Below are 25,155 nucleotides of genomic sequence, written 5' to 3'. Positions count from 1 at the left end.
GAGTTTCATGCTGATGGTAGGGTGCTTCGTAAAACCTTTATAAACCTTTAGTTTATGGTTTTACACCAACTCCAAAAAAGTTTAAAAAACAATCCATTGGATTTGTTTCCAAGTTTGAAAACATTTTGCTTCCCATACAGGAAGCTTTTTTCAATTAAAAAATGTATACCAAGAATTCTAAACAAGAGTCTATATAGCTTTCACATATCCTTTTATTATATAATACTGGATTTCAATAAAATTTCAGGTGGCACTAGCATTTTAAACTCTTTCTCCCCTATCATTAGTTTGCAGAAGTCTATACGTGTCCTTTTCCCTCAATTTTCATTTGCTACTTCCCAAAATCACAATTTGTAGATAGCAGCCACTGCAGATCCATTCTGTTGTTGTTTTAATAAACGCTTTGTGAGTTATCCCACTGTCTGTCTTGATTTGAATACTGGGTCCCTCTGTTCTGAGTCAAATAAATAAAGGTGTATGTATAATTTTGTCACTTCGTTAACAAACATGCGATTGGAGCTCATAATTCGGGAGCTTTTAAACTGTGTGTGAAACTTCAAGGCTTCTAGGCCTATGCATCTCTGCTCACTTCAGACTAGACTTCGTCTTTAACTTAGCTTTTTATGCAAATATATAATTAGATGGCTGATGGCTCAACCCTTAAAACCCCCCTGGTACATCAAAAATTAATGCTTTAGACTAGTTTTCCTGCAGGTCAGTCCACTGAAAAAAAGGACAAAGATGCATATAATCTGCATTACTGAAGACTTTGCCAGCTATTATGACTAAACTGCATCTAAGTTGTATTTAATAAGAATGTTGCTGTGTACTGGCTTCATTTTCACCAAAAGGATAGGGTCAAAAAATAACTCCTACAAAATCCAATCTTATGATCCAATAACAAACAGTCCAAACTGAGCACTATTGAAGCAACGTTTTATTTTCTATTGTCAAGACTCTAAAAAATATCTCATTGAGAGTTTTGGGAGTTAAGCCATTGTATAATAATCATTATGTGAGAAAAGACAACGGAAGAGAAGAAATGGATGCTAGGCAATAGGATAATCTATAAGCTGATTTATGAATGACGTCATGACCTATATATCCATTAGAATAATATAGGTGACGAACCATTAACATTAGCTATTTTTTTTCAAACCTGACAGAACATTTGCATTATTACACTGCAAATCAGCCTCATGTTTGCATGCATGTTATGAAAATGTTCATTATGTCATTCTTTTTTAACAGTAATGTGTTATACCTCCATTTTGACCATAATCCTGTGAAGAATTCTTCATATCCCTGTTACAGATGAAAAAAACTTTTAGAATAATTTCCCTAAATTAGTTTTTTAAGTGTTTTGCAACTGATGCCAACTTAATAATTCACATTTTTCCATATGAAATGAGAATTAAATGAGTATCCATTGTAAGTAGGCCCTGTTAAATGCTGGGAGGTCTTTTTTTCTGTCTTTACAGAGTAATCCCCATAGCAAGCCCAAAGGGGAAGAGTAGCACATTCTGTTGAGGACTCAAATTCCTCCCCAGAGCCTAAGACTTCCTCACTCTGAACCCACCGAACCCAGGCCGTCACACCCAACTCATTCACTGGGCAAGAATTTCACTAGTGTTTCTTTTAAATTTGGGCAGCAGGAGTAAACACAATGTAAAGGGAGGAGTTAAAAAAATTGGTAGGAGCTTAATTTTGTTAAGAGACATTGCAACCGTTTGGTTGGGCTATTTTTTTGGTGTAAATATCACTGCATTTATGATCATGTAGACATGGTGATTAATTGCAGATTACTTACTGAAGGAATTTCTGTAACCTTATATGAACTGACAGTGATTTAAAAATAGAACATTTTTTAAAAACAGACAACAGTATATTCAGTGACTTGAAAAACGCTTCCCAACTAATGGATTTTCTTTTTTTTTCCTATGCTACATATTAATGGTTTAAATAATTTAAAAAATGAACAAAAACAAAAAATTTCTAAATAAGCATTTATTAAATACATGCATATCTAACATAAAGCCGTTACTGCCCTTAAACATTATTGCTAGGTGTGGCACCCTTGGCAGTGACTGTGCCCATCAAGGATTTTCATTACCTGGAAATCTGTCTTTTGCTTTGTGGTGGAGGAATGATACACTTCTCCCTTCTCATAACTGCTTTTTTTTATTGTAGAACTGTTTACTTTTAGCCATGCTGGAGGATTTCTTTGCATATTTTAAGTTATATCAGGGTATTTAAATCTAGTGTAACTCCAGACTTTGACCAATGTAGAAATGTAATTTTTGTTTCATTTGAATTAGTCAGTTGTAGTTGCTGCACTGTCTTTGTACCATTTGTCTTAAAGCCTAACCCAGGTGGGCTCGAGCTCTTGAGATATTCTCCTTCATGAATTACGACCCTGGGAAAAAACAGACCAGTTATAATTACACTTCTACCTTTTTTGACTGCAGATATTATGTCATTTGTTCAATGATCACATGTTTGCTTTTTCTGCTAAGTGCAATGCGTCATAAACCTTCCAAAAAGTCCCTCTTTGGTTTTTTTAGTTTAGAATGATATTTTCCCTTAAGTTTTAGTGGTGATTAGGATGTTGCTTTGTCTGCTTCTTGGAAAGCACAGATTTTGGCCTTGAACTCTCCCATGGACCTTACCTTGCTCCTGATCATAACTACAGGTGATAACTGCGGTGCTTTTGATGTTCTGGATTCTTTGTGACCCTTCTGAACGAGTCACGCTACACTCCTAAAGTAATTTTGGTAGGCCAGCCAGTCCTGGTAAGGTTTGACTGTATTTTGGCTTCCTGCCACTGGAATTCTAAGGTCAATGGCCCTAAAACCCTCTCTGAAGTAATAGATATCCATAAAATAGTTTTTCATTCATTCTTAGATGTCTTTAAATTGGAGTATTTGTTGTTCTTGGGAATCTTTTAGGCTACATCTATCTATCCATATGTCATCTATTTATCTATTATGAAACAGAAAAATGACTGCTGCATATTTTTTTATTCAACCCTTTATAGAAATCAACTGTACTTTAAAACGTTTGCATCAGATTTTTGCATTTAAACAGTGGCTCTGCAGAGACAGCATAGATTATTGGAAAACTTGAAATGGACAAAATGTTTTTGTTTGTCCTGATTGTGTGTAAAATTCTGGTGAGAAAGCAAATAAAACGTGTTGCTCTCTTTGTGTTTTTTACAGAAAGGTGCAAAATGAGTGTACGCTTCGGTTACACCTCACCAGGACTTGATGACATTAATTGTGGGCAAGGACAAGCATTTCTCTTGGGGCCTAAGATGGTCCTTAAACATAGACAGTGTTCAGCAGACAGTCCAGAAGAGATTTTTCTTCCCTTGACCACCGGAGTTGCTGGTCATCTGCTATAACATGGACAGTATTTAGTCTGTCCATGTTCATCCATCTTCATGAAGTTTGATTTTTCCACAAACAGGACAAGTCAATTCTGCACAGTCTAGATCTTAAGAGAGTTTTATCAGGGCTGACCGTCGCTCCAGGACTACAGTTCTAGGGTGAGAAAAGGGCAGCTAACATCTCTGCAGACCCAAGGCAAAGCAAGGCAATTTGATTTGTATAGTACAAGTCAGTACATGGACAATTCAAAGTGCTTTACATGAATTCAATAATAAAATGGAAGAAAAAATAAAGGCAGAATATAACCAAAACATTTGCAAAACAAATAAAAGCAGAATAAAAGCAAGTAAAAAAATATACATATAAAGGCAGGTAGAGAAGAAAATAAAACAGTTTGACCACAACCATAAACTAAAAGTACTCCACTTAACAGTCAAAGGCAGCTCTAAATAAATGTGTTTTTTTTACTTTGATTTTAAAGAACTCAGGCTTTCAGCACTTTTACAGTCTTCTGGAAATTTGATCCAGATAAGTGGAGCATATAGGAACTAAATGCTGCTTTTCCATGTTTGGTTCTAGTTATGGGTGTACAGGGTAGGCTTTAAATAGAAGACCTGAGTGGTCTGGGAGGTTGATACACTGACAACAAATCTGTTATGTATTAAGATGCTTATCTATTCAATGATTTATATACTAAGAGAAGGATTTTAAAGTCTATTCTATGAGCTACAGGGAGCCAGTGGAAGGACTTCAGAACCAGGCTGATGTGCTTTACTTTCTTAGTTCTAGTGAGAACACAGGCAGCAGCGTTTTGGATCAGCCGCAGCTGTCTGACTTTAATCCTTTAATCCTGAAGATGTTCTTCAGGTGATAAAAGGTTGACTTTGTAACTGCCTTTATGACCCTTTGAAGGTTCAGGTCTGAGTCCATCATGACACTAAGATTACGGCCATAATAATTGATTTCTAGCTGTAATAGCTGAAGCTGTGCAGTAACTCTGGATGTCTTCTTCTTTGGTCCAAAGATTATTACTTCAGTTTTGTTCTTATTCAGTTATTGAAAATGATGGTGCATCCACACATTGATCTGTTCTAAGTATCTAGCCAATGCTCTGATGGGTTCATAATCATCTGGTAACATTGTGATATAAAGCAGTGTGTCATCTGCATAATTAGGGTAAGTGATCTGGTTGTTTGCTATGATTTGAGCTAAAGGGAGCATGTACGGTAGATTTTGAACAGGAGGGGTCCCCGAATGGAGCCTGGAGGAACACCGCATGTGATTTTTCTGGTCTCTAATTTAAAGTTCCCTACTGCCACTTAGACCCCACACATCCTGGACACAGACTGTGAGGATTTTACCTTTATATTGGTGCCACAGACATTATTTGCTAAAGCAAGTCGCAACAGAGACAGTTTCTCAAACCAGGCTCTTACACTGAGGAGCACCTAACAATCAGAGTGCCCAAATCAATACTATGAATATTTACACTATTTGAACCATACTTTTCCTTTTGCATAAAAACTGCATATCGTATATACACATATCTTTTTATACTTTTTTTTTTTTCAGATAATCCTTTTTAAATATTTTGTTTAAAAATATTCCTTGAGATTAAAGTGGAACCAAAGTGAAATTTCCAACTTAGTAAATAAAGCTGATATGATATTACAATTAAATGCCTTTCTTAGAGGTGTCTCTGGCATTAAAACGTCTTCTGGCTAAGAGAGAGGAGGATTTTTTCCCACATGTACACAAATCAAAAGAAATCCCTACATGCTCATTCATGCTGAGACATAGTTAACATGTTACACAGGCTTTTAATGCATTTGTTGCCACTCCGAACCCTAGCTACTAATCTATGCAGCACATTTTTACTAAAAAGCTGTGATAAAAATAACAGATTTTAAAATTATATAGCTTCAATCTGTATATGATTAATGCATGAATAATATTTGAAAAGGCTGTTAGTCCTGAAGGCCATGTTTTTTGAAAATTATAGATATTAAGCGGAAACTAACATTATAGCCTCTGGTTATCAGACATATTAAAGGGGTTAGTTTGTCAAAGCAACAGAAAAACAAAAAAGTTAAACTTGTTCCAGTTTTTGCTGAATTTGCAACATAAACCTGTTATCTATTTACCTAGAAAATGCTGATCTTTGGGAAAAATCAACCTAGGAAAAGAGTATATTATGCAAACTGCAAACTTTTAGTGTGCAGTTTTGTATACACTCTCTGTTTTGCACCCACACAACAAAAAAAAAAATGTTTCCAATGAAAGGGTTTACATGGAAAAGTATAAAACTGCATCCAGAAGAGACTCAAGCATAGTATTCTGAGAAGTTGGTTTAAGTGAAGTGATAATCACTCCACTTCATTTAAAATGTTCCTGCTAAGAAGAAAATGCAGTGAGAGATTTATTACTTTATAGGAAGGTGACGCATATTCAAGATAACTTAATTACTTTCTTAGAAAATACGTCAGTATTTCTGCATTACCTTTTTGGTTTGTTTTTAAGCCTAGTTAAACCAAGTGAAATAGATAAGATTAGGCTTACCTTTTAAAGAGGACTGTGTGTGTGTGTGTGTGTGTGTGTGTGTGTGTGTGTGTGTGTGTGTGTGTGTGTATGTGGAAGAGGTGGGGGGGGAATAGTTAAAAAGAAATTTGATGGTAATAAACAGCCCCTCCAACTAAACCTCAGAATATCTCTTAATAATGATGTCAGATGATTGATATAGCGCAGCCGGTCAGGTGTCCATGATGCCTTTAGAAGGAACTGACCTTTGGATGAAGCCTCACACTGAAAAACGTGACTTCATGCAGGACACCATGGTCCAAAATGTTAGGAAGGTAACAGACATTTAATAACAATTCAGATAACTTCTGGCTAGTTAGAGGTTATTTTGTTCCCATAAGCGTTTTACTCAAAGAGGGCTTTCAAAGCTGGATTGATTCTACAAAGGTCACAGTTTGGACTTTTGCAGATTGTCTGTCTTGCACTGTTGCATGCATTTGTATCCCTCACTTTAAGAGGTGAATTCTCTGAGTTTTGCGACAGAGTCCTCTGATGCTATTTAAAAATCAGTACTTGACATCCATGGGTGCGTTTGGGCTGTGTTTACCCTGAAAGTCTCAGCTCCGCGAGCAATTTTACAACCAGTTCATTCAGAAATAAGTGTGTTGCCTGTTAGAGAGGAAAACGGTAGCTAACAGCAGCTCATGAACCCAATGTGCTCACTGGAGTCTCCACTGAATGCTGCTGTTTACTTTAGTAAGCACTCAGATCTTTACTAATACACCAGAGGATAGATTCACATAGCAAACAGCACCACAGTGATGATGATGATGCATTCTAAGATCCCTCATCCAAATTTAAACATATCAGTTTCACGCCATTGTTTTAAGGATATGTTAACGGTATAAAATTATGGCTTTTACATTTACAGCTGTATACTATGCACTTGTTAATCTTTACATGCAATCTTTTGATTTTTTTTTTTAAATAATAATGTAATAATATGTTGCAAAATATTGAGCTTGTTTTAGAGAAGCAGGCCTCCAGTAAAGATGAAGCCAAGACTGCAACAGAACCAATACCCTAGCTTGGCTTATTTTTTGCTGAAAGATTTAATGAATACAGTTATACAAACTAGCAAGCATGCTAATGGCGGACCACCAGTGTTGCTCAAATTATTTACAACGCCTTCTGATGAAGAAAACAGGAAAGCGTCTGTACTGTTTGGTGTGACATGCGCCGTTCAGCCTGTTGTTTGATCTAACATCTGAGAGAGGATTTTACTTTGCTAATGTCCCCTAGGGGTAATCTGCTGTTAGCACTGTCACCTTGCACCCTGTATTTAAATCCTGGCAAGGGATCCGTTAAATTCCCATCGAAACACATCCTAGAGTGTGAGTGTAGTCAAAAATATTTAAAGGCTAAAACATTCCCTATTAGATTTATAAAGGAATGTGTTGGGCCTGCAGGGTGTACCCTGTGGGGATAACCTGCTATAGGTAATGTTGGTGCACAAAATTAAAAGAACAAGGTTGAGCTCGAAGAGTTTTTCTGCCACATAAAGGAGCTAAAAAAACTAGAGATGTGTTTGTTGCACGTGTGAAATCATTTTCAGACAGGTTCTCCTTCAAATAATGAATCCAGATTATGATATTGTAACAACAATTAGTTTCAATGGTTGAACTATAAATTAAAGCAAAATGAACAGAAAGATTTAGCAGAAGTGTCTCTAAAATGAAAGACGGTGGTCACTAAAGAACCAGAGGAAGATATCTTCAGCCCTGACCTGCTGCCTTGCATTTGATTCGATTGAAGGCATGCAGACACCCAGTCACTAGCAGCTATAAATAGACCGCGTCCATGCACAGCACACACACACGCAGAACATAATTGCCACAGTCCATGTGTATTGATTTTTCTATCATTAGCAGAGCATTCGGGTTCTGACATAACATGCCGTTTGTTAGAATAGGGAAATGGTTTAGCAGGCCTGTAGGGCCTTTTCTGTTATTATATAACACTGCAGTGAGCTATACCTCTATCATGAAGGCTGATACACTCTTGAAGTGCTACAGAAGAACCTGACGCTTCATCTTGCAATGGAATCCTTTCTCATAGTCGTTCTGCAGAGAAGCATAGCTATACAGAAGGGTGCCCACCAGAAGCTAAGGCAGACCCTGGTGCAATATAATTTGCATTTTGTTCATTATGCAACATATTCCTCTGCGTTGCAGGGGAGTAAGAAACAAGCTGAACTATGATGACCTATCAAACGATGAACCTTGCATAAGCCCATCAGGCAAAGCCTGGGCACACTGTGGAGCAGCAGCTGAGAAAATATATATGAAGAGAAACACAGATTACCCAATGAACACACTTCTGAGTGAGTCAATGAGCTGAGGCATTCTATGGCGCAGAATTACATGTTATTCCAAATCAAATCTGAGTTCAGTGTCCTCCAATAGAGGAAGGATGCAGTGCAGCCAAAGTGTTTTTCCACTTTCATGTCACACCACGTGTAAGTGACACAAGTTAATGATTATTGCTTTACCCAAACCAGGTGACAGCCTCTTTGTGTGTATGTGAGAGTGACTGGAAAGTCCCAATTTAACACTTTTGTTTACTGGGACAGAGTGTTGCATTTTTAAACAGGAAAGGATTCAGTTGATATGAAAGCCTCTGCAATATCTGGCAATCGATGACATGTGAAGTCAAACCATACTTTCGGTCTTCTTTTTCATTTGTAGGCAGCTGGGAAAGGTTGGCTTGGTCAGATCACGATCGGCCAGACATGTTCCCCATTAAAGCTGCCACTCTGCCTGTAGAGGTGAACATTGTGTGCTTTTTTCCTCATTCTGAGTGCTGCATCGATTCACAGTGACAGAAAGATTGAAAGCTGGCCGGCCGAGGGAGCGGGGCAGAAAGAGCAGCTTCAGTCTTTGCTAACAGCTGACACAATGACAAAGCAGGGCTGATCCCATGCTGGTAATCTGAAAAACAATCTACCAGAAGTTATAGAAGCCCCTGATCCCTCCACCATACTTTCTGCAGTTCTTCTGAATGTAGCCAACAGGAAGCTGGAGATGGATGCATGACAGCCTGCTGAGCAGTTGGTGGGAGTTTCAGGTTTAGCTATGATTAATGGAGAGTGCTGCTGTGTCACACATTCAAACAGAGGAGGCCAATCAGTCCTTTACGTGCAGCTGCACAGAGCCAGAGTGTGATAAGAGGCCCGATGTGGCCGCTGCTGAGAAGCAGAGCGAGCTGCTAAAATGGGGAAATAGAAATGCGTCAGTGCGTGGACGATTCTAAAAAAAAAACAGCATAATGGTTAAGAATGAAACCATACTTTCTTTATTCCAAAAAATAGAGATGGGTAATTATCATTAATGTGCAAAAGCAAAAATACCACCAGTGACTCGCTCTAAAGCAAGACGAGCAGGAAAGAATCTGATTTAGGAGTATCACCTTGTAGATTTGTTGATAAGAAAGAGATAATAGATGTCCTTGGTCTTATTTGTAAGCCAAATATTTCGGCCTAGCGGCGGAGGTGCGGCTTTAAAATTACCTGATGGCAGATAAAGCACAATGTTAAAGTGTCCTATTCAACATCCAATTTATTTCTCAGCAGCTAATTGCAACATGTCCTATGTTAGGTCAGCACAAAATGTTCCAGCTGAAATTATTTCAGTGTTTATGGTCTCTTCTACACAATATCCTTCCCGCATTCTGTGCTAATGATTCAGAGTAAAAAACAGCGAAGAACTTTTAACTTTGACCTCTTTTTCCAATCTTTATGAGTATATTGCTAAAGAAAAGTTTCCACTCAAGTGGGTCATCAGATGTTTTGGAAGAATTGGAAGATTGCTATCAGGAAGCCACTTCTATATCAATATAATCAAAGCAAAAGATTGTGGAAATTTTTATTTTACATTTAATTGCTCAATCAACTCTTATGACAACTAGATTGAGAGATGAGACTGGGTCTGAGGATGGTTTTATCATTATCTCAAGCTACCAGGAAAACTCAAACTCTGTTTCTGTGAACAGTAAAAGGTTTCTGCTTTAGTCTTGTTAAGAAAGCTTCTGATTTCAGGGCCTCTGATCCTCTTACATCATCAGCAGTTTTATCTCTGACCCCATACGCACAAATCCAGTCACATCAAACACATGCGCTGCGTCGGCATGAACACACACTACACCTACCATGTACCTACCAGACCCTTTCAGTTTCTTTTCAAAATATACAGAGAATTAACCTTTTTTTTCTTTTAAGAACAGACTAGACAGGTTACATCCCATCTGTAGGAAAAGCGCTGTGGATTTACTTAATTAGAGGAGAAAGTCAACTGGAGAAGATCTCCTCGAAAAGAAGGCAGGAACAAAAATATGAAATACTGCATTTAAATATATCTGCATTAGAATTTGCAACCCAGTCATCATACACTATGATTAAAGATGGCTATTTTTTTTTCACAAAACCAGTTTTATCTTTTTATGCAATTTTTTACTTTGTAAAATACTTTAAAATTATTTTCAACAAAGCCAACAATTTGCCTGTTAAATTGCGGGAAAAAAGCATTAAACATAAATATTTTTTCTATTACACCTCTATATGTCTTACGGAGTATTGAGAAATCGGTTATGACTTATGTAATTATGTATGTATATACATCTTTCAAAGGAGATGAGGTGAGCCGTGTTGCTCTTTAACAGGAAATGCAGAAGATAAGTAAATGTATAGAACATTTTTGGCAGTTATGTAATAAAAAAGGGCAGAGAAAAAAATCAAGCGCACACTGAGATGCATCCACAGAGGGCTGTGGGTCTTAGGATGCTTTGCTCACAGATGGTGAGAGGAGAGCGAAGACAGATGGTTGCCTTCTCCTTTTCCCCCTCTGATTATTCCTCATTCCAAAATAAACTCTAATGCAAGGTTGGTGTTAAGTAAGGTCAAACATTTCGGATACGCTGCGAATCTTCAGACGGATTTTTTGTTAACTCTTTTAAAATGTCAGACAAATTTAGAAGTTTTAATACAAATATTCATCTTGGCCACTTTATTGACAAATGAGTGGACACGTTTGCCCCTCTATCAACATGCCATCAGTCGTGAGTGTGAGTGACAATTATCTTTCAGCGCAGAGTAAATAAAATATCAATCCAACAGGGGGTTTCCAGGTCAGTGCTGGAAGCATTGTGCATTGCATAACAATACTGACACAACCCAGTCATAGTGTCCTGATGAGTAAACGCAGCAACCGACTCAATGGCACAAAAATGATCGTAAAATATGCATTACTATGTTTACATTTCTTTTTTTATTACAAAAGAAATTTGATCTGCATTCGAGGAATGGAACAACACCTCACTCTGCAGAAAGTGCATGATGAACCACTCCTATATTTAAGCTTTTTAACCTTTTGTCCATTACAAGCACAGACATTAGAATATATTATTGGAATTTTTGCAGACAAGGAAAGCTTTGATCAAAGAAGCAGCCAAGTGTGTTTTACATATGTTCTGATAAAACCTAAACTGCAGTTCTTGGCCTGCATGTAGGATTGGAGGCAAATTGGAATCATAGTTTGAGTTTGATTTGTTTCAGCAGGGCAGGGAGGCTGCTATAGTGGTTGGAGTTGAATACAAGGCAGTTAGAAAAGCTTAAGACTTGAGACTGAAGCAGAGGTTAACCAACAAGCAGAGTGACGACCCTGAACAGACAGCCAGAGCTAGAACGGCAAGGATTTAAAATACATCTATGCATTAGAAAACCCAAGGATTGGTGGAAAGACTTCAAAATAGTTGACTCATTATCCATGGATGCTCTCTGTTTGAATCTGACTCTTGCAAAGTTAAAGATAAATGCATGCCACTCTTATGACAACTAGATTGAGACCGGGTCTGAGGATAGCTTTTTCATTATCTCAGCCTACCAGGAAAACCTAAACACTGTTTCTGTGAAGAGTAGAAGGTTTCTACTTTAGTCCTGTTAAGAAAGCTCCTGATTTCAGAGCCACAGATAAAAGATAAATGCATGCAACTCTTTTAGATTTCAATTTAAAAAAAACATGTCACGTTAAACAATATGCCCTATTATGTTGATACTAAAAAAATTAATATCTTCTTCAAGCTCCTACAAAGATAACCCTCTACCTGTTTGCCCCTGACCACCATGGGAAAACTGTACTAACAGCTCTCTGTAGGGGACTCTTTCGCAAAACTCTGAAATACCTGAGCAGCATGCTATTTAACATGAGCAGGGTGTGTATAGCATTGCCCCTGTATATTTCCTGAGGTTTTTCACTAAGGTGCAAGAACTGCTGTAAATGCTTGATGTTTCTGCCCCTCGGCTTCTGGTCCAGTGGGACATAATCATTACACAGCCAGAGAAAAGCAGACAAAGCATCAGTGTTTGCTGATTTAAAAGGCAAGACTATTTAAGGTTGTGTTGCACAAGGTTTTGATCTTAGTTTTGATCAATTCATCAAAAGTATCTGACATGACAAATTCCAGTTTCCGCTTGATACCTTGCAGATCATTCATTTTATTTGGAACAACAACAATAACAGGAAAAGGCAAAACAATCAACAGAAGCATATCAACTTGCCCACATGTCCTTGTCTATCCGTGCAAATATTTTGATAACATACAACATGTCCAGACCCTGCAGCTGTCTGGTTTAAATATCAAACAGATGGGGAAAATGCACACGTCCTCATAGATCAAACATGCCAATCAGCCATATGACCAGCTTATCATGACTGAGGAGTGCTGCCAGCAGACCCACTAATGAGTTTGATGCAGACTGAGTTTCTTGAATAAGGGGTAGAAAAGCAGGCAAATTCTTCATCCTGGCATTTGGAACTTCACAGCTTCTTGACCCTCCTGCTGATATTGATAGCCTTGAGGAATAAAGCAAGCTGTAAAACAGCAAGACTCCCCTTCAAATGGACAAACACTTCAAAATGGTTGTGAAATCGTCTTCACACTGTTCTTTGAAAAAAGGATACAAAGAATTCAGAGTTGTAAAACCCATTCAGTTACTTGTCTTGTGTTTTGTTTAGAAAAAAAGGGTTAATTTCTGAATCCAAAGCTCTTATTCTCGCTACAGAAATCGTATTTATCCTGAGGAAGAAGATAAAACCCACATCTAAATGTAATTATTTGATTTAAGCAGCTAAATCAAAAGGATGAATATATAAATTTGGAGCAACAATCTGCAGAATTTCAAGACTACAAAATATATTTCTCTTGTATGGAGCATTCCTCAGAAACGAGTATATATTGTTTTTTATTTTTCCCAAATAAAAAATAAAAAAATTTTCCAGTATGGGCTCAGAGTAGGAATAGGTAGTGTTAATGAACTTTTATGGATCTGAAAAAGTAACAGGCCAAACCAAACACAGAGGAGTCTCCTCCCCTCTCTCGCCTGGCCTATATTAACTTCCCATGGAGCTCCACCCTACAACTAAAGCCACATGGAATGGAATAAGGCACTGCCAAGGCACTGAGAATAAATGCACATACCCACACAAATTTAGCTACCTGGACTACAGAGAAACCTTTTCCTCCTGTTTTGTGTTTTTTGATTCTCTTTTATTTTTTGGATGGATGCCTTTTTAATGCACAAATAATCTCTTACTTTTGGATTTATTGCATCTTTTCATCATGTTGTTCCAGTTATTTCATGAGAATTCCAACATGGGTAAGTTAGAGACAAAGCATGACATTTGTTGTTTTTATGGGTTTTTTTGTTGTTGTTTTTTGCATGTTCTCAAAAACTCAAACAGAAAAGCTTAAAGAAAGAGCAATATATTTATCATAAACAAGGGTCAGTAATAATAATCTTACATACACTCAGGTGCTTTGGGGGATTTGAATTTAAGTTTCCTCTTGAGCATCACATGAACACATAATAATATCTGCTGTACAAAGAAACAAACTGGCAGGACCCCGACTGCGTTTGTTTAGGGTTCACAGATTATAACACAGAAATAACTGAGAGGTAAAAATAGAGAGCTCTTAATCAGACACTGCTAGGACTTGATGTCAACTGTTTGTCTCATGATGTAACAGGAGAGGCTGGCAATACAGACTAAAAGGTGTCAGCATGGGGACACATTGTTAGTACTTAGAGGAGAGGATTTCTTTTAGATCGCAAAATGATTCAAAGCAAGGAGTGTTGACTTAGTTTGTTGAGTTTGTGTTTCTAAGTATTTTGTAACATTGCTTCATTGATACTGCAACACAAACAGGGCAAAGAGCAGTGACAGGGACACTGATCTAATTCTAACACTATTTATCAATGAAACCAGAGAGTCCTGTGGAAATTGGTCAAACACAATGGAGCCGGTTCACAATGAAAGCTTAAATTAAACCTTTTTAAATTGGTTTCTGTTTTTTCCTGACATGGAATTGGTTGTGTACATCTGAGCCTACGCTGAAAAAAATAATGCAACTACTTTTGGCATTTACCTATGATTAAGTAAATGCTTACTTTAACACGGTTATTTATGTCCTATCCTGCTAACATGAAACAATTGTGTTAAATTAACTAAATATGGTTAAGTAAAGGCCAAAAACAGTTGCATTATTTATGCACGGTGATGCAGGCAATGACATTTTTGGGGTTCAGATGCAGCATTCATTTGTTTCTTGAAAATAGAATAAGCTGCATACAGTAAGCTGTACAATAAGCTGCGTTTAATATTTAAAATAAATTGCTGCATTCCTTGCACCTCCTTCATAAAGATGCATCAAATAATTCTTAAAATATCAGGTGTTAATATTTCAAGCTCATGCATATGTCATGTAAATAATAGTGGGAAAAGAATAACTTAAGATGCAACCACAGAAGTGCGTGTCTGTTTTATTTTATTTTATATATTTTTTTTGAACTGGTCCTGTCGCACCATGCTCAGTCCGCATGCAGCTTCTCCATCGCAGAGCCCACCCCGGCCTGTGAGGAGCCTCCGCATTCAGGGGCACATGGACTCTCACATGGTCTGCCTGCGGATGCTGATGTAGACCGCTGCAGCTGTGATGCTGCATGCCTGCCTACACGCCCACCTGTCCGCTCATCCATTCACTGTGTCCACAGTGAGAGTCGACACCAGACGGCTGGAATATGCTCTTAAATGCAGATTAAGAATAGAATGTAATCAAAAGGCAGCTCCCGGATTTCATCTACTTTTATGGGCTATCTTTTCCCCTTCATTCTGTGCAGGATATAATGCGAGATCCAGGGGGATCACCCTGCTCATCTCCTTGCAAGGCTTCCTTTACATGCTAGAATGAAGTGCAAGGCGTTTTTCTCATCCGCAGGACTAATATTTTTAAATTTTTCTAAAAGTAAAAAAACTGTATCAAACGCAAATGCAAACAGAGAGTCGGATGGGATGAAGCAAATCTAAAAACACTGAGTTAAACATCGGAGGAAAAAAAAAAACCTAAAACAAAAAAGCTGTGATCGCATGCATGATACAGTCCAGTCACTGCACTGGATACCCTGTAGGTCTGTGTTTGTGTTTTTCTTATTTTTCAGTAACAAGCTGTATATATTTAGTAGATTCAGAAGGGAAAAAATGTTGTTGAGCATCTTCATATTTGAATAACAGTTTTAAAACATTACAGCATTAATGTTACTTCTGCGTTACCTGATAAAAGTTATAAATGTGTGTCAAATCGGTGTTCATTGAACTGGGTTTAAAACGCACAGGTATCTGTTGTTTTGAATGACTTCTGCTGCTTTCGCGTACGACTCGAAGATCAACCGATAGGTGCGTGGAGCCCACACAACATCCCGTTGAAAGTGTAGCTTTTCGATGTCCTATCCTAATAAAAATATTCTTAAGTTGCTATTGTTTTAAGTAGGTGTTTAGTCAGTTGAAAAATTACAATTAGGGATTTAATTAAGAATGTAAATGGTGTCTACAGGAACATATGTAGGCCCGATGAGTTTGATTAAATAATATATTTACTTAAATAATTCCCTACAATGTAGCATTATGCGATCAAGTATCAATTACAAAATATTTACATTTGTTAATTTCAATTTTGATAAAATGAGTAACATTTGACGAAAATGTCGAAATATTTGATTTGGCCTGCCTTAAATTTCATCTCGCCATAATAGGAGTATTTCCGACAACCCCTGAATGTAGCTCCGTTACGTCACGCCTGCCTTTCATAGGCAGCCCAAATGGCGAATGCAGCAGATCCGCAGACCTCCGGGAGCGAAGCGCACGCAAACCTCGTTCTGGTTTGGTTTTAACAATAACCCAGTAAATGCAACGAATGAAGCCTGTAAGTAGAGTATCTTATCTTCATACTCATCACGTATATTTACACTCTGAGTCGTTTCAATACGGGTTTTGTATCGTTTGAAGCCGTTTTACCGAGCTTGGCTTTGTGTTTGTCGGCGCTGTGAGAGCCTGGACCACGTAGTCAAAACCTTCCGCCAACAACGGCTCCTTTGTTCGCGCTATTACAACGCTTCTTTCCTAAACGGGCCTCGATTACTTAACACGAACGGCTTATTAAAAGGAAAAAACCTCATATCTACAGATATAGACGCATTTATCTTTATTCTGGATACGGGTTTGTGATAAATTTACACCGAGCTGTGGTAGCATTCTTGTCGTTTTTTCCACCGCCCGGTAACTAACCCACTGAGGCCTAATATGGGATTTAATAACAGCGTAGGAGCCGTCATTTTTTAAATGCGTTATTATTATTAACAGTCTATCAATTTTATATATTAGGCCTTGTTTTTATTTCCTGAAATGCAATGATGGCCCGAACCGGATTGGCAAGCGCCTTTTGCCGGGTAGAGGAGGAGGGGCTAGAGTCCCTTACGACAGCGGGGATGGAAATTGTGGCTCTCCTCCAAGATCCACATCATATGGCCCCGCTGACCCAATGGAACCGGTTCTTTTTTACTTAACCCAACGAGTAAGCCCTTTAAAACAGGCCAAGGCAGGGTTGAAGTACTATATGTCGAGTAATACGTTAAGAAGTACTAATACAACTATTAATGGACAGAAATACAAACAAATTGGGGGAGAAAATGGCAAATTCAAATCCTTATCTATAAATCTTACTAACAATAGGGTTTGAAATTAGAATAATTTCAATAAGGTTCACTTGATATGCAAAGTTTAAAAGGTAACAAACCTAAGGTGTATTATTACAATACCAAATTAATAACACATCATATTTCATATCATATTTTTACTTTAATTACCATTTTTTTATTGTATTCTCACTGTGTTTTTAATCCAATGGTAATGTCCTGTTTTTTTCCTGGTAAAAGCTTTCAGATAGACCTGTTCTTAAAAAAAAATTCTTTGCCTGGCTTTGAAAGTTAAAATTATGTATTAAATTCAGCTCATACATTTTGTAAGGTTCTGTAATTTATTTTTCTCCCGTTTTTGTTCTTCTCTTCCAGGTTATATCCAAGTAAGATGGAGGATAGTTTTGATTGTGACTGTGGCGAACTTGAGCCACCTGATCACTGAGTGAAAATTTATTTTTGAAGACTCAAAAAAAAAAAAGGCCAGAAACATTTCATTTTATATATCAGGAGACTTGACCAGAAAAATAGATACCAAGAAAAGAAAAAATATTTGTGCATTTCTTATGAAGCTGCTCAGGACCAGTCGTACACTGAATGTATCTGCACTGTGAGGATGCAACTACATGGTTTTATCTTTTAGTATAATCCGTGTTATCTTTCTTTTTTTCCTTTTCCGATTGGCCTCAAAGTCCATTCCATCGTAGTCTATAAATTATAGAGCATATCTGCTCAAGATATCCTCTCACCTAAAGGATTGGATAAGGAATTTCTTTATATATTTTTTTTTCTCCAATAATAAACATGGAAAGAAAATATGATTGTATACTAGAGTCCCATATCTGAGAGTGACGGCTAGCCAGGGGGGACTTGGTAGTCGACTGTACAGGGGTTAGTTAGTTCAGACTCTGAAGCAAAGGGGGGTTATCTGATAGCTCCTTCGGTGTTAAAGTGGGGTTAAAAGCAGGCCAGAAATTTGGCAAAAGAAGCTTATAACCAGTAATCATGGCGGAGAAATTTGAGTCACTGATGAACATCCATGGCTTCGATCTGGGCTCTCGCTACATGGACTTGAAACCTCTGGGCTATGGAGGGAACGGCCTAGTGTTCTCAGCGGTTGATACCGACTGTGACAAGCGCGTGGCGGTGAAGAAAATAATCTTGACCGACCCCCAGAGTGTGAAACACGCCCTGCGGGAAATCAAGATCATCAGACGACTTGATCATGACAACATTGTGAAGGTACAGTTTGTTGTCAGACGGAGCATCTGATGCAGTATGTGAAGTTAAGCTAATGCTAACCTTTTCTTTTTTTTGCTTCCAACAGGTGTTTGAGACGCTGGGTCCCTGCGGTCGCAGACTAACAGAGGATGTGGCGTCGCTTACAGAGGTCAATTCGGTCTACATTGTGCAGGAGTACATGGAGACTGACCTCTGTCAGCTGCTGGAGAGGGGCCCCATGTCTGAGGGCCATGCCCGGCTCTTCATGTACCAGCTCCTAAGGGGCCTTAAGTACATCCACTCGGCCAATGTGCTTCACCGTGACCTCAAGCCTGCGAACCTGTTTGTCAACACAGAGGACCTGGTTCTGAAGATTGGAGACTTTGGGTTGGCCCGCATCATGGACCCTCACTACTCTCACAAGGTAGGACGGTGATCTCTTGTAATTGACTACAATGTAAAATGCTTCCTTTTTTTTTTTTTTTTTTCTTCTTTTAAGCTGTATTTGGGTTTGTTTCAGTGCTGCACTGTATTACTTACCTTTTTGCTGTAAATTGGGGTGGTGATGAACCAATGAATATTTTAGTTTTTGTTTTTAGCTACTAATATGGTGTTCCCCCGGGTGACGTAGTTTTATAGCAGGAAGTAAAGAAGGCAGGATGTGGTTCCTTGAGATTACGTCTTGGTTTCCTTTCCCAGCTAAAAAGAGGCTGGAAATGCTAAACTCGAAAGAATGGCTCTTGTTTGGTTCCATTATCTGTGTGTTCATAATTGGGTTTTAAATTGTTTTACACTCAAGCAGGCAAGATGTGCATATATGGGAAAGGTTTTTATGCAGATAATTGCAGAATTAGGTTTCAGATGTGTGGTAAAACCTGGCATCATCAGCCTGCTGTTAAGGTACATGTTTTATAACACAATGTAAAAAGAAAAAAACAACAAAACAAAAACCCCAGCGTTTTGTTCTAGCTGCAGGTATTCTTTTCTTAGTGTAAAGACTAAGATTCAACCAGTTGATTGCAGCCAGATGAGCTGAATCTTAATCAGACCAATGAGGAAATTCCTGCCCGCTGCCATATGGTTGTGTGAGCTGGAAAAAAATGTAGGTTAGCGAGTCTCTCTCTGGTTGCATGGGGACCTCGTTCGAGCTCAGATTCAGTCAGATGCTTACACGTGTCTCAGATTAGTCATTGGCGTCTAGAGTGAGCTCACGTGGTGTGATCCTTTTGACTGGTATGGCTTCATCTTCAGCCAGGACTGTACCACATCAGACAAGACTCTTGACACAGACTTGTTGGGATTCTTTTATCACACTTTTAAGCAAACAACCTATGCTATTATTGTGTAGACATTTTTCAGCTGTGACATGTCTGGCTATGAGTCAAAATTGTTGGTGGAGACTTTATGTCACTCTACAAAAGGAAGAGCAAGATGCAAGCTCACAGTTGATGGTTCGGATATTTCACTCAGCTTTGTAGCTAAGTGCAGCTTTGCAATGGGGCGTCTTCTCTCTGCATACGCACATCTATTAATTAGAAACATGCAAGTATTGTAAAGCTGCCTCTTGGGCCTTTTATATTTTACCTAAGTCTTAGTTTTTATTTTGATGCAGACATGATGGTTTGAACCTCCTTTCTGAACAACGTGGTGGTATTATCATGGTACGGGAGCTAAAGTTGATTGAATACCATTGATAAACATTTTCTTTCTAGTTTGTTTCCAAACTACGCACTTTGCCTTAACAAAAGGAACTCTGACGGAGTGATTGTGCCGGCATTAGAATGTTGTTTAGGATCCCTTGGGGCAAATATGCTTTCACAACCACCATCCACGTCATGGCAACAGACACTGGGTGCATATTTAAATGTTTCTAAAACCAGAAGCAGTCTTCCGTTCTTTTTTTGTTGGTTTTCTAGTGAACTTCAGTTCCTGGTTTACCTTTAGTAGTTAGATAACAGTAGTTGGGTTTCTCTACCTTGCCTCCAGTAATCCCTCTCTTCTTTGTGAGCTTTAAGGTTGGCCCATGTATTGGGCCAGAGCTCAAGAATGACAAAAATCTGTGTGCACTCACCCAGTTTCTCCAACCCATACCCTCCTCTCTTTCCCCAGCCAGCTCTTTGTCTTGTTTTAAGAGTAGGGGAGCGGGGGTGGGGGGGTTGCCTGGGGCTTTATTTCAATTTTCCAGTTGTGGCATGCCCTTGAACAGACAGACTTCAGAAAGACCTCTGATTCTGCTTAGCAAAGCTTTATTTGCTCTTTTAATACTTCAAACTACTGGATTATGCTTCTAAAAAGTTTGTCACTGACAGTTCTTTGTGTCATTACCTCATTTTCTTGCATTTAACAGATTTAACATTTTGCCTGTGTGAGCAGTGAATTGTTTCTAACAAGGGTCACAAAGATTTTCAAACTGAGGACGTTAGCTCTCCTGAGAAATAATTTCATACTTTAAAGCTTTTTGGGGTTTTCCTTTCAAATTAGCTCTGCCAAGGTCAGTAATTTGAGAAGCTATATAAATGACTTCAGTTTTCAACGCTTGTATAAGGAGAGTTTACAGAGGTCCTTTCTGTTACACAGGCTTCCTGAAACTCCAAACCACGAGCACAGCACTCATACGCGTCTGACCCAGTTTCTAAGTCAGCAACAGGCTGTCTGGCAGAGAGAAATATGCAATAGAAGCTGACACATACTGAGTTTCTGTTCATAAAAGCTTTGTTCCAATACAAAGTAGTTTAATGTGCTGTGGGTTTGTCTGTTATGCAGGTTTATATGTCAAGTGAATCATGGGATTGAAGTGAGGTTAGCTCTGAGTTTTCCCCCTTAACAGTCCTATTGTTGAACAGGGAAGTGCTTCTTACCGGTTTGTTTGTGGTTGAGCTACATTCAGTGTCAAAAATACCTTGGCTGAATTTGAGCTAAAAAAAAAACTGGTTTTATTCTTTTTACCAGCATTGTCCAGGAAATATTTAATACTTTTTTTTTTTTTTACTGCCATCTGGTTAGACCTGCTTCAGGATGTTGAGACTAATTCATGTGAGCCGGTTATGAGTCATATGTCAGCCTGTTCTGATCTTGATCAAGTGGTTGAGTTATTCACCAACTGTTGCCAGAGGCACCTGAAGGGTTGATGCTTTCATAAACCTGTCTGTTTCTGACAATGGCCACTATATTAAAGCAGCAAATGTTTACCTCATGAACTTTATGTCTCCAATCATTGAGCAAACTTTGATCAGCTGCTCTTAGTTTCAGAGTCCATTCTGTACAGAGAATTATACTTGCACAACCATAAATGCTAACCTAATTTGCATCCCTCTCTGCTAAACTGGTTACATACCACAGTCACGGTCTTATAAGTCAGCTTCCCCACTAGTTTCTCAGAAAGACAGCTAGCCGGCTCTAATTAGGGGTCAGTAATTAGGTGCAACCTGTCTGTGCTCCATGCAGCTAATTCGGTCCGACCTATTTCACAAGCCGCTGTTCGACAAACGGATTAGCCGGTTACCTGGAGGAAGGAGATATGTCTCCATGCTGCACTTTGTGCCATTTTTAGATCCATAAAACAAGAGCTTGCAGAGCGTCGATATGCTTCAGGATAACATGACATCAAATATCTGCAGCTAAATTAGGCAAGAAAGAGGAGCCTTGCTTGGTGGGATCGGACCAATTTGGTCCCACCATGACCTACAGCTGCAGGTGGGGGAAGCGAGGGTGTCATTTTACCACATCCCATCCCCCAAAGTATATTCCACCATACTCACTCACTCGAGCTTCCCTTTGTGTTCAGGGGCCAGTGAGTTGTTAAACTGTGGAAAGCTGGTTGGTGTCTGCTGGGGCCGCTCTTAGATTGCTGACATGGCTATGCATGTCAAATGTGCCTCACCTCCCCCTTTTCATTTAATTTCCCCCTTCTGGGGTCTGTTTCCCTAACCTAGACAGAGCACCTCTGTTAAGGAGGTTGGACCAAAGGGTTGGAGATTTAAAATGCAGCACAGCCATTAATACATTTGAACTTTACCACCAGAAATCAATGAAGAAAAGGTTACATGTGTTTCAGGGCCGCAGAAGATTTAAACAGGATAATGGATGCTTTTTTTTTGTTTAAACTTTTCAAACAATTGGGAGTAAATGTGTTTGCTGACTACCCTGCTGTACTCTGAAGGTATTCTGTCTTTTGCCATCATCACAGGGTCATCTCTCTGAAGGTCTCGTCACAAAGTGGTACAGATCTCCTCGCCTGCTGCTCTCTCCAAACAACTACACCAAAGCCATTGACTTGTGGGCTGCTGGCTGCATCTTTTCTGAGATGCTTACGGGAAAGACTCTTTTTGCAGGTAATTGACGGCTCCGATGCATGAATGTTCAAACAGTCGAGAGTCGTTTTTTAATTAGAACTTAGGAGGTAAATGTATAGCAATGGAAGGAGGCTGTGTTTATCTAGTTGGTGTTTAGATAAGGTTGGGGATGAAGGCAGAGCCTGTCTTTTATTATCTTTTCCATTTTAAATCCTGCTAGAGCTGGATCAAACTGTCTGCTAGTATGTAGGAACTGCCCTAAGCTGGGCACAAGACAAACAAAAGCTGTTCCCATGATCTTCCACTCACAGCCTGCCTAAATTCCCTTTCAGATGTTGGATGTTTTGTAACGTTTCCAGGAAACAGTCCAACGTTTGTCTGTCTGTTTCAGGAGCACACGAGCTCGAGCAGATGCAGCTGATCCTCGAGTCCATTCCCGTGCTGCATGAGGAAGACCGACAAGAACTTCACAGCGTCATTCCCGTCTTCATCCGCAGCGACATGTCGAAGCCCCACACGCCGCTGGTTAAGCTGCTGCCTGGTGTCAGTCCTCAGGGTGAGCACTGCATTATGCATCCAGAAGTAGCTGCAGAGTCAACCGGAGCTCTGAGTTCAGGGTTAGGTCGCTCATGTATCACTACTCTGGTTACCTGATTGACAGCCTCATGTTTCTGTCCTCTTTAGCCCTTGATTTTCTGGAGAAGATTCTCACCTTTAACCCGATTGACCGTCTAACTGCCGAAGAGGCCCTGGCCCACCCCTATATGGCTGACTACTCCTTCCCCCTGGATGAGCCGGTCTCTCTGCACCCCTTTCACATTGAAGACGAAGTCGATGATATTCTGCTCATGGACCAAAGCCACAGCCATACGTGGGAGAGGTGTGTTGCCAAACTCCCAAGAAAAAGATTAGATCTGATAATGGTGATTTGAAATAAAAGAACCTGTTCTGATTGGTTTATGCCATTTTAGGTATCATGAGAGCCAGTTCTCAGAGGCTGATTGGCAGTTGCACAGCACCCATGATCCAGATGAAGTTCAGGTCGACCCAAGGGCCCTCTCTGATGTTACCGACGAAGAAGAGGTCCAGGTATGTAATCTAAACTTAAGCCCTTTACCGGTGAAAGCATAAAGATGTATTATGTGATTTCTAAAAGAAAAATCCTGTTTTTCTTGTCTACAACCAGGTTGATCCCCGCAAATATGCTGACGGAGACAGAGAGAAGTTCCGGGATGACCCGTCCTTCGACTACTCTGCTCTGCTCCCATCGGAGCGATCTTGGCAGGAAGACCACCACGAGAACAAGTACTGTGATGTGCAGTGTAGTTACACTTGCAACTATAAGGCCGTGTCCCCCTCCTACCTTGACAACCTCATCTGGAGGGACAGCGAAGTCAACCACTACCATGAACCCAAGCTCATCATTGACCTGTCAAACTGGAAGGAGCAGCAGAGCAAGGAGAAGGCAGACCGCAAGGCTAAGAGCAAGTGTGAGAAGAACGGGCTCATGAAGGCCCAGATCGCACTGAAAGAGGCCGAGAAGATCCAGAGTCCCACAGAGAAGGACAGTGAACAGGAAAAACATCAGACGGAGAGGCAGCAGAACCAAGGCTTTGACTTTGACTCCTTCATCGCCAGCACCATTAAACTGAGCCTGCAGCCGGAGCCCTGTCAGGAGGTCACCCTGCTCAGCGAGGTGGGCCTTCTAAACGAGCGCAACTTCTCTGTCTCCCAGCTAGAGGCAACGCGCTCAACATCAATGTCAAAGACTATCAGTCAGGAGAAGGAGGAGAAGTGCCTGGTAAACCTGGCTCAGTTAGGCGGTGGGGGTCTAGGAGTTGTGGCCGGGGACTGCGTCTGGCCTGCTGAGCCTTGGGAGAGCGCTGGCGACTGTTTAATAGACGAAGCGTGCTGGGACATCCGTAAGGCGGACCACCTGCAGAAGGAGAGCTCGTACACCAGCTACCTGGACCACTTCTTCAGCCGGAAAGAAGACGTCACAGAGACGGTGACCAGCTTGGAGGTGGAGCCCTCAGTGGTGAAAGAGTTAGACGACGGCTTCCTGGACAGTAACACAGAGATTGTGCTTAATATGCAGCTGGACTCTCTGGCCTTGCCTGTGTTTGACAGCCCCGATGACTTGCCTCTAAAATCCATCCAGGCCTCCCTCTCCCCCTGCGCTGTCAAATGCTCCCCACAGATAGCCCACAAAACCTACAGCAGCATCTTCAAGCATCTTAATTAACGACATACCTGCATCTTCCCTCACAGTGCAAAATCTAGGCCGTTTTTATTTTAATACAATGTTATTGTACTTGAATCATTTCATACCTTTTTTTTATTATTATAGTTTTATTATTTTGAGGAGTTGAGGGGGTGATTGATTATATTTAAGAGTTTCATCGTCACTCTGAGCCTTGATCACCCGGCCTTCATGGGTTAACGTCTCATTGCTAAACTGGCATGTCATTGCACATGTAAGTACTGTAGATAGAAGGAAGGAAGGAGGGAGAAAAGTAGAGAAGTGAAGAAATGGAAGGAAAGAATTAAAGAGAGGAGATTTTTGAAGGAAATATTGGTGAGCAAACATCGCTGTGGGCTTTTAAAGTGCTTTCAAACACTCTTTCCTGGGGTTGGGGTATATATACTATAGGGGGTT

General features: G+C 39.7%; 1 protein-coding gene across 1 annotated transcript; it reads left to right on the top strand.

Moving 5' to 3' along the window:
- The first annotated feature begins 16,085 nt into the window (after positions 1-16,085).
- mapk6 (mitogen-activated protein kinase 6) lies at positions 16,086-25,155 on the top strand. Its single transcript, XM_015375623.1, has 8 exons — positions 16,086-16,214; positions 17,359-18,225; positions 18,311-18,628; positions 22,391-22,535; positions 22,888-23,052; positions 23,181-23,376; positions 23,468-23,585; positions 23,683-25,155. The coding sequence occupies exons 2-8, from the start codon at positions 17,989-17,991 to the stop codon at positions 24,739-24,741; spliced, it is 2,238 nt and encodes a 745-aa protein (XP_015231109.1). The 5' UTR covers positions 16,086-16,214; positions 17,359-17,988; the 3' UTR covers positions 24,742-25,155.

Source organism: Cyprinodon variegatus, unplaced genomic scaffold (genome assembly GCF_000732505.1).
Source record: "Cyprinodon variegatus isolate N-32 unplaced genomic scaffold, C_variegatus-1.0 Scaffold122, whole genome shotgun sequence".
In the NCBI taxonomy this organism is placed as follows: Eukaryota; Metazoa; Chordata; class Actinopteri; order Cyprinodontiformes; family Cyprinodontidae; genus Cyprinodon; species Cyprinodon variegatus.
Note: the sequence above shows the minus strand (reverse complement) of the source record. Positions and strands in the feature narration are given on the sequence as shown.

Excerpts from the sequence above, each read along its gene's own strand:
- mapk6 (XM_015375623.1), top strand. The coding sequence starts at position 17,989 with ATGGCGGAGAAATTTGAGTCACTGATGAACATCCATGGCTTCGATCTG. Across the intron at positions 22,536-22,887 it reads GGGAAAGACTCTTTTTGCAG|GAGCACACGAGCTCGAGCAG; the intron begins GTAATTGACGGC and ends TGTCTGTTTCAG. Across the intron at positions 23,053-23,180 it reads GCCTGGTGTCAGTCCTCAGG|CCCTTGATTTTCTGGAGAAG; the intron begins GTGAGCACTGCA and ends TGTCCTCTTTAG.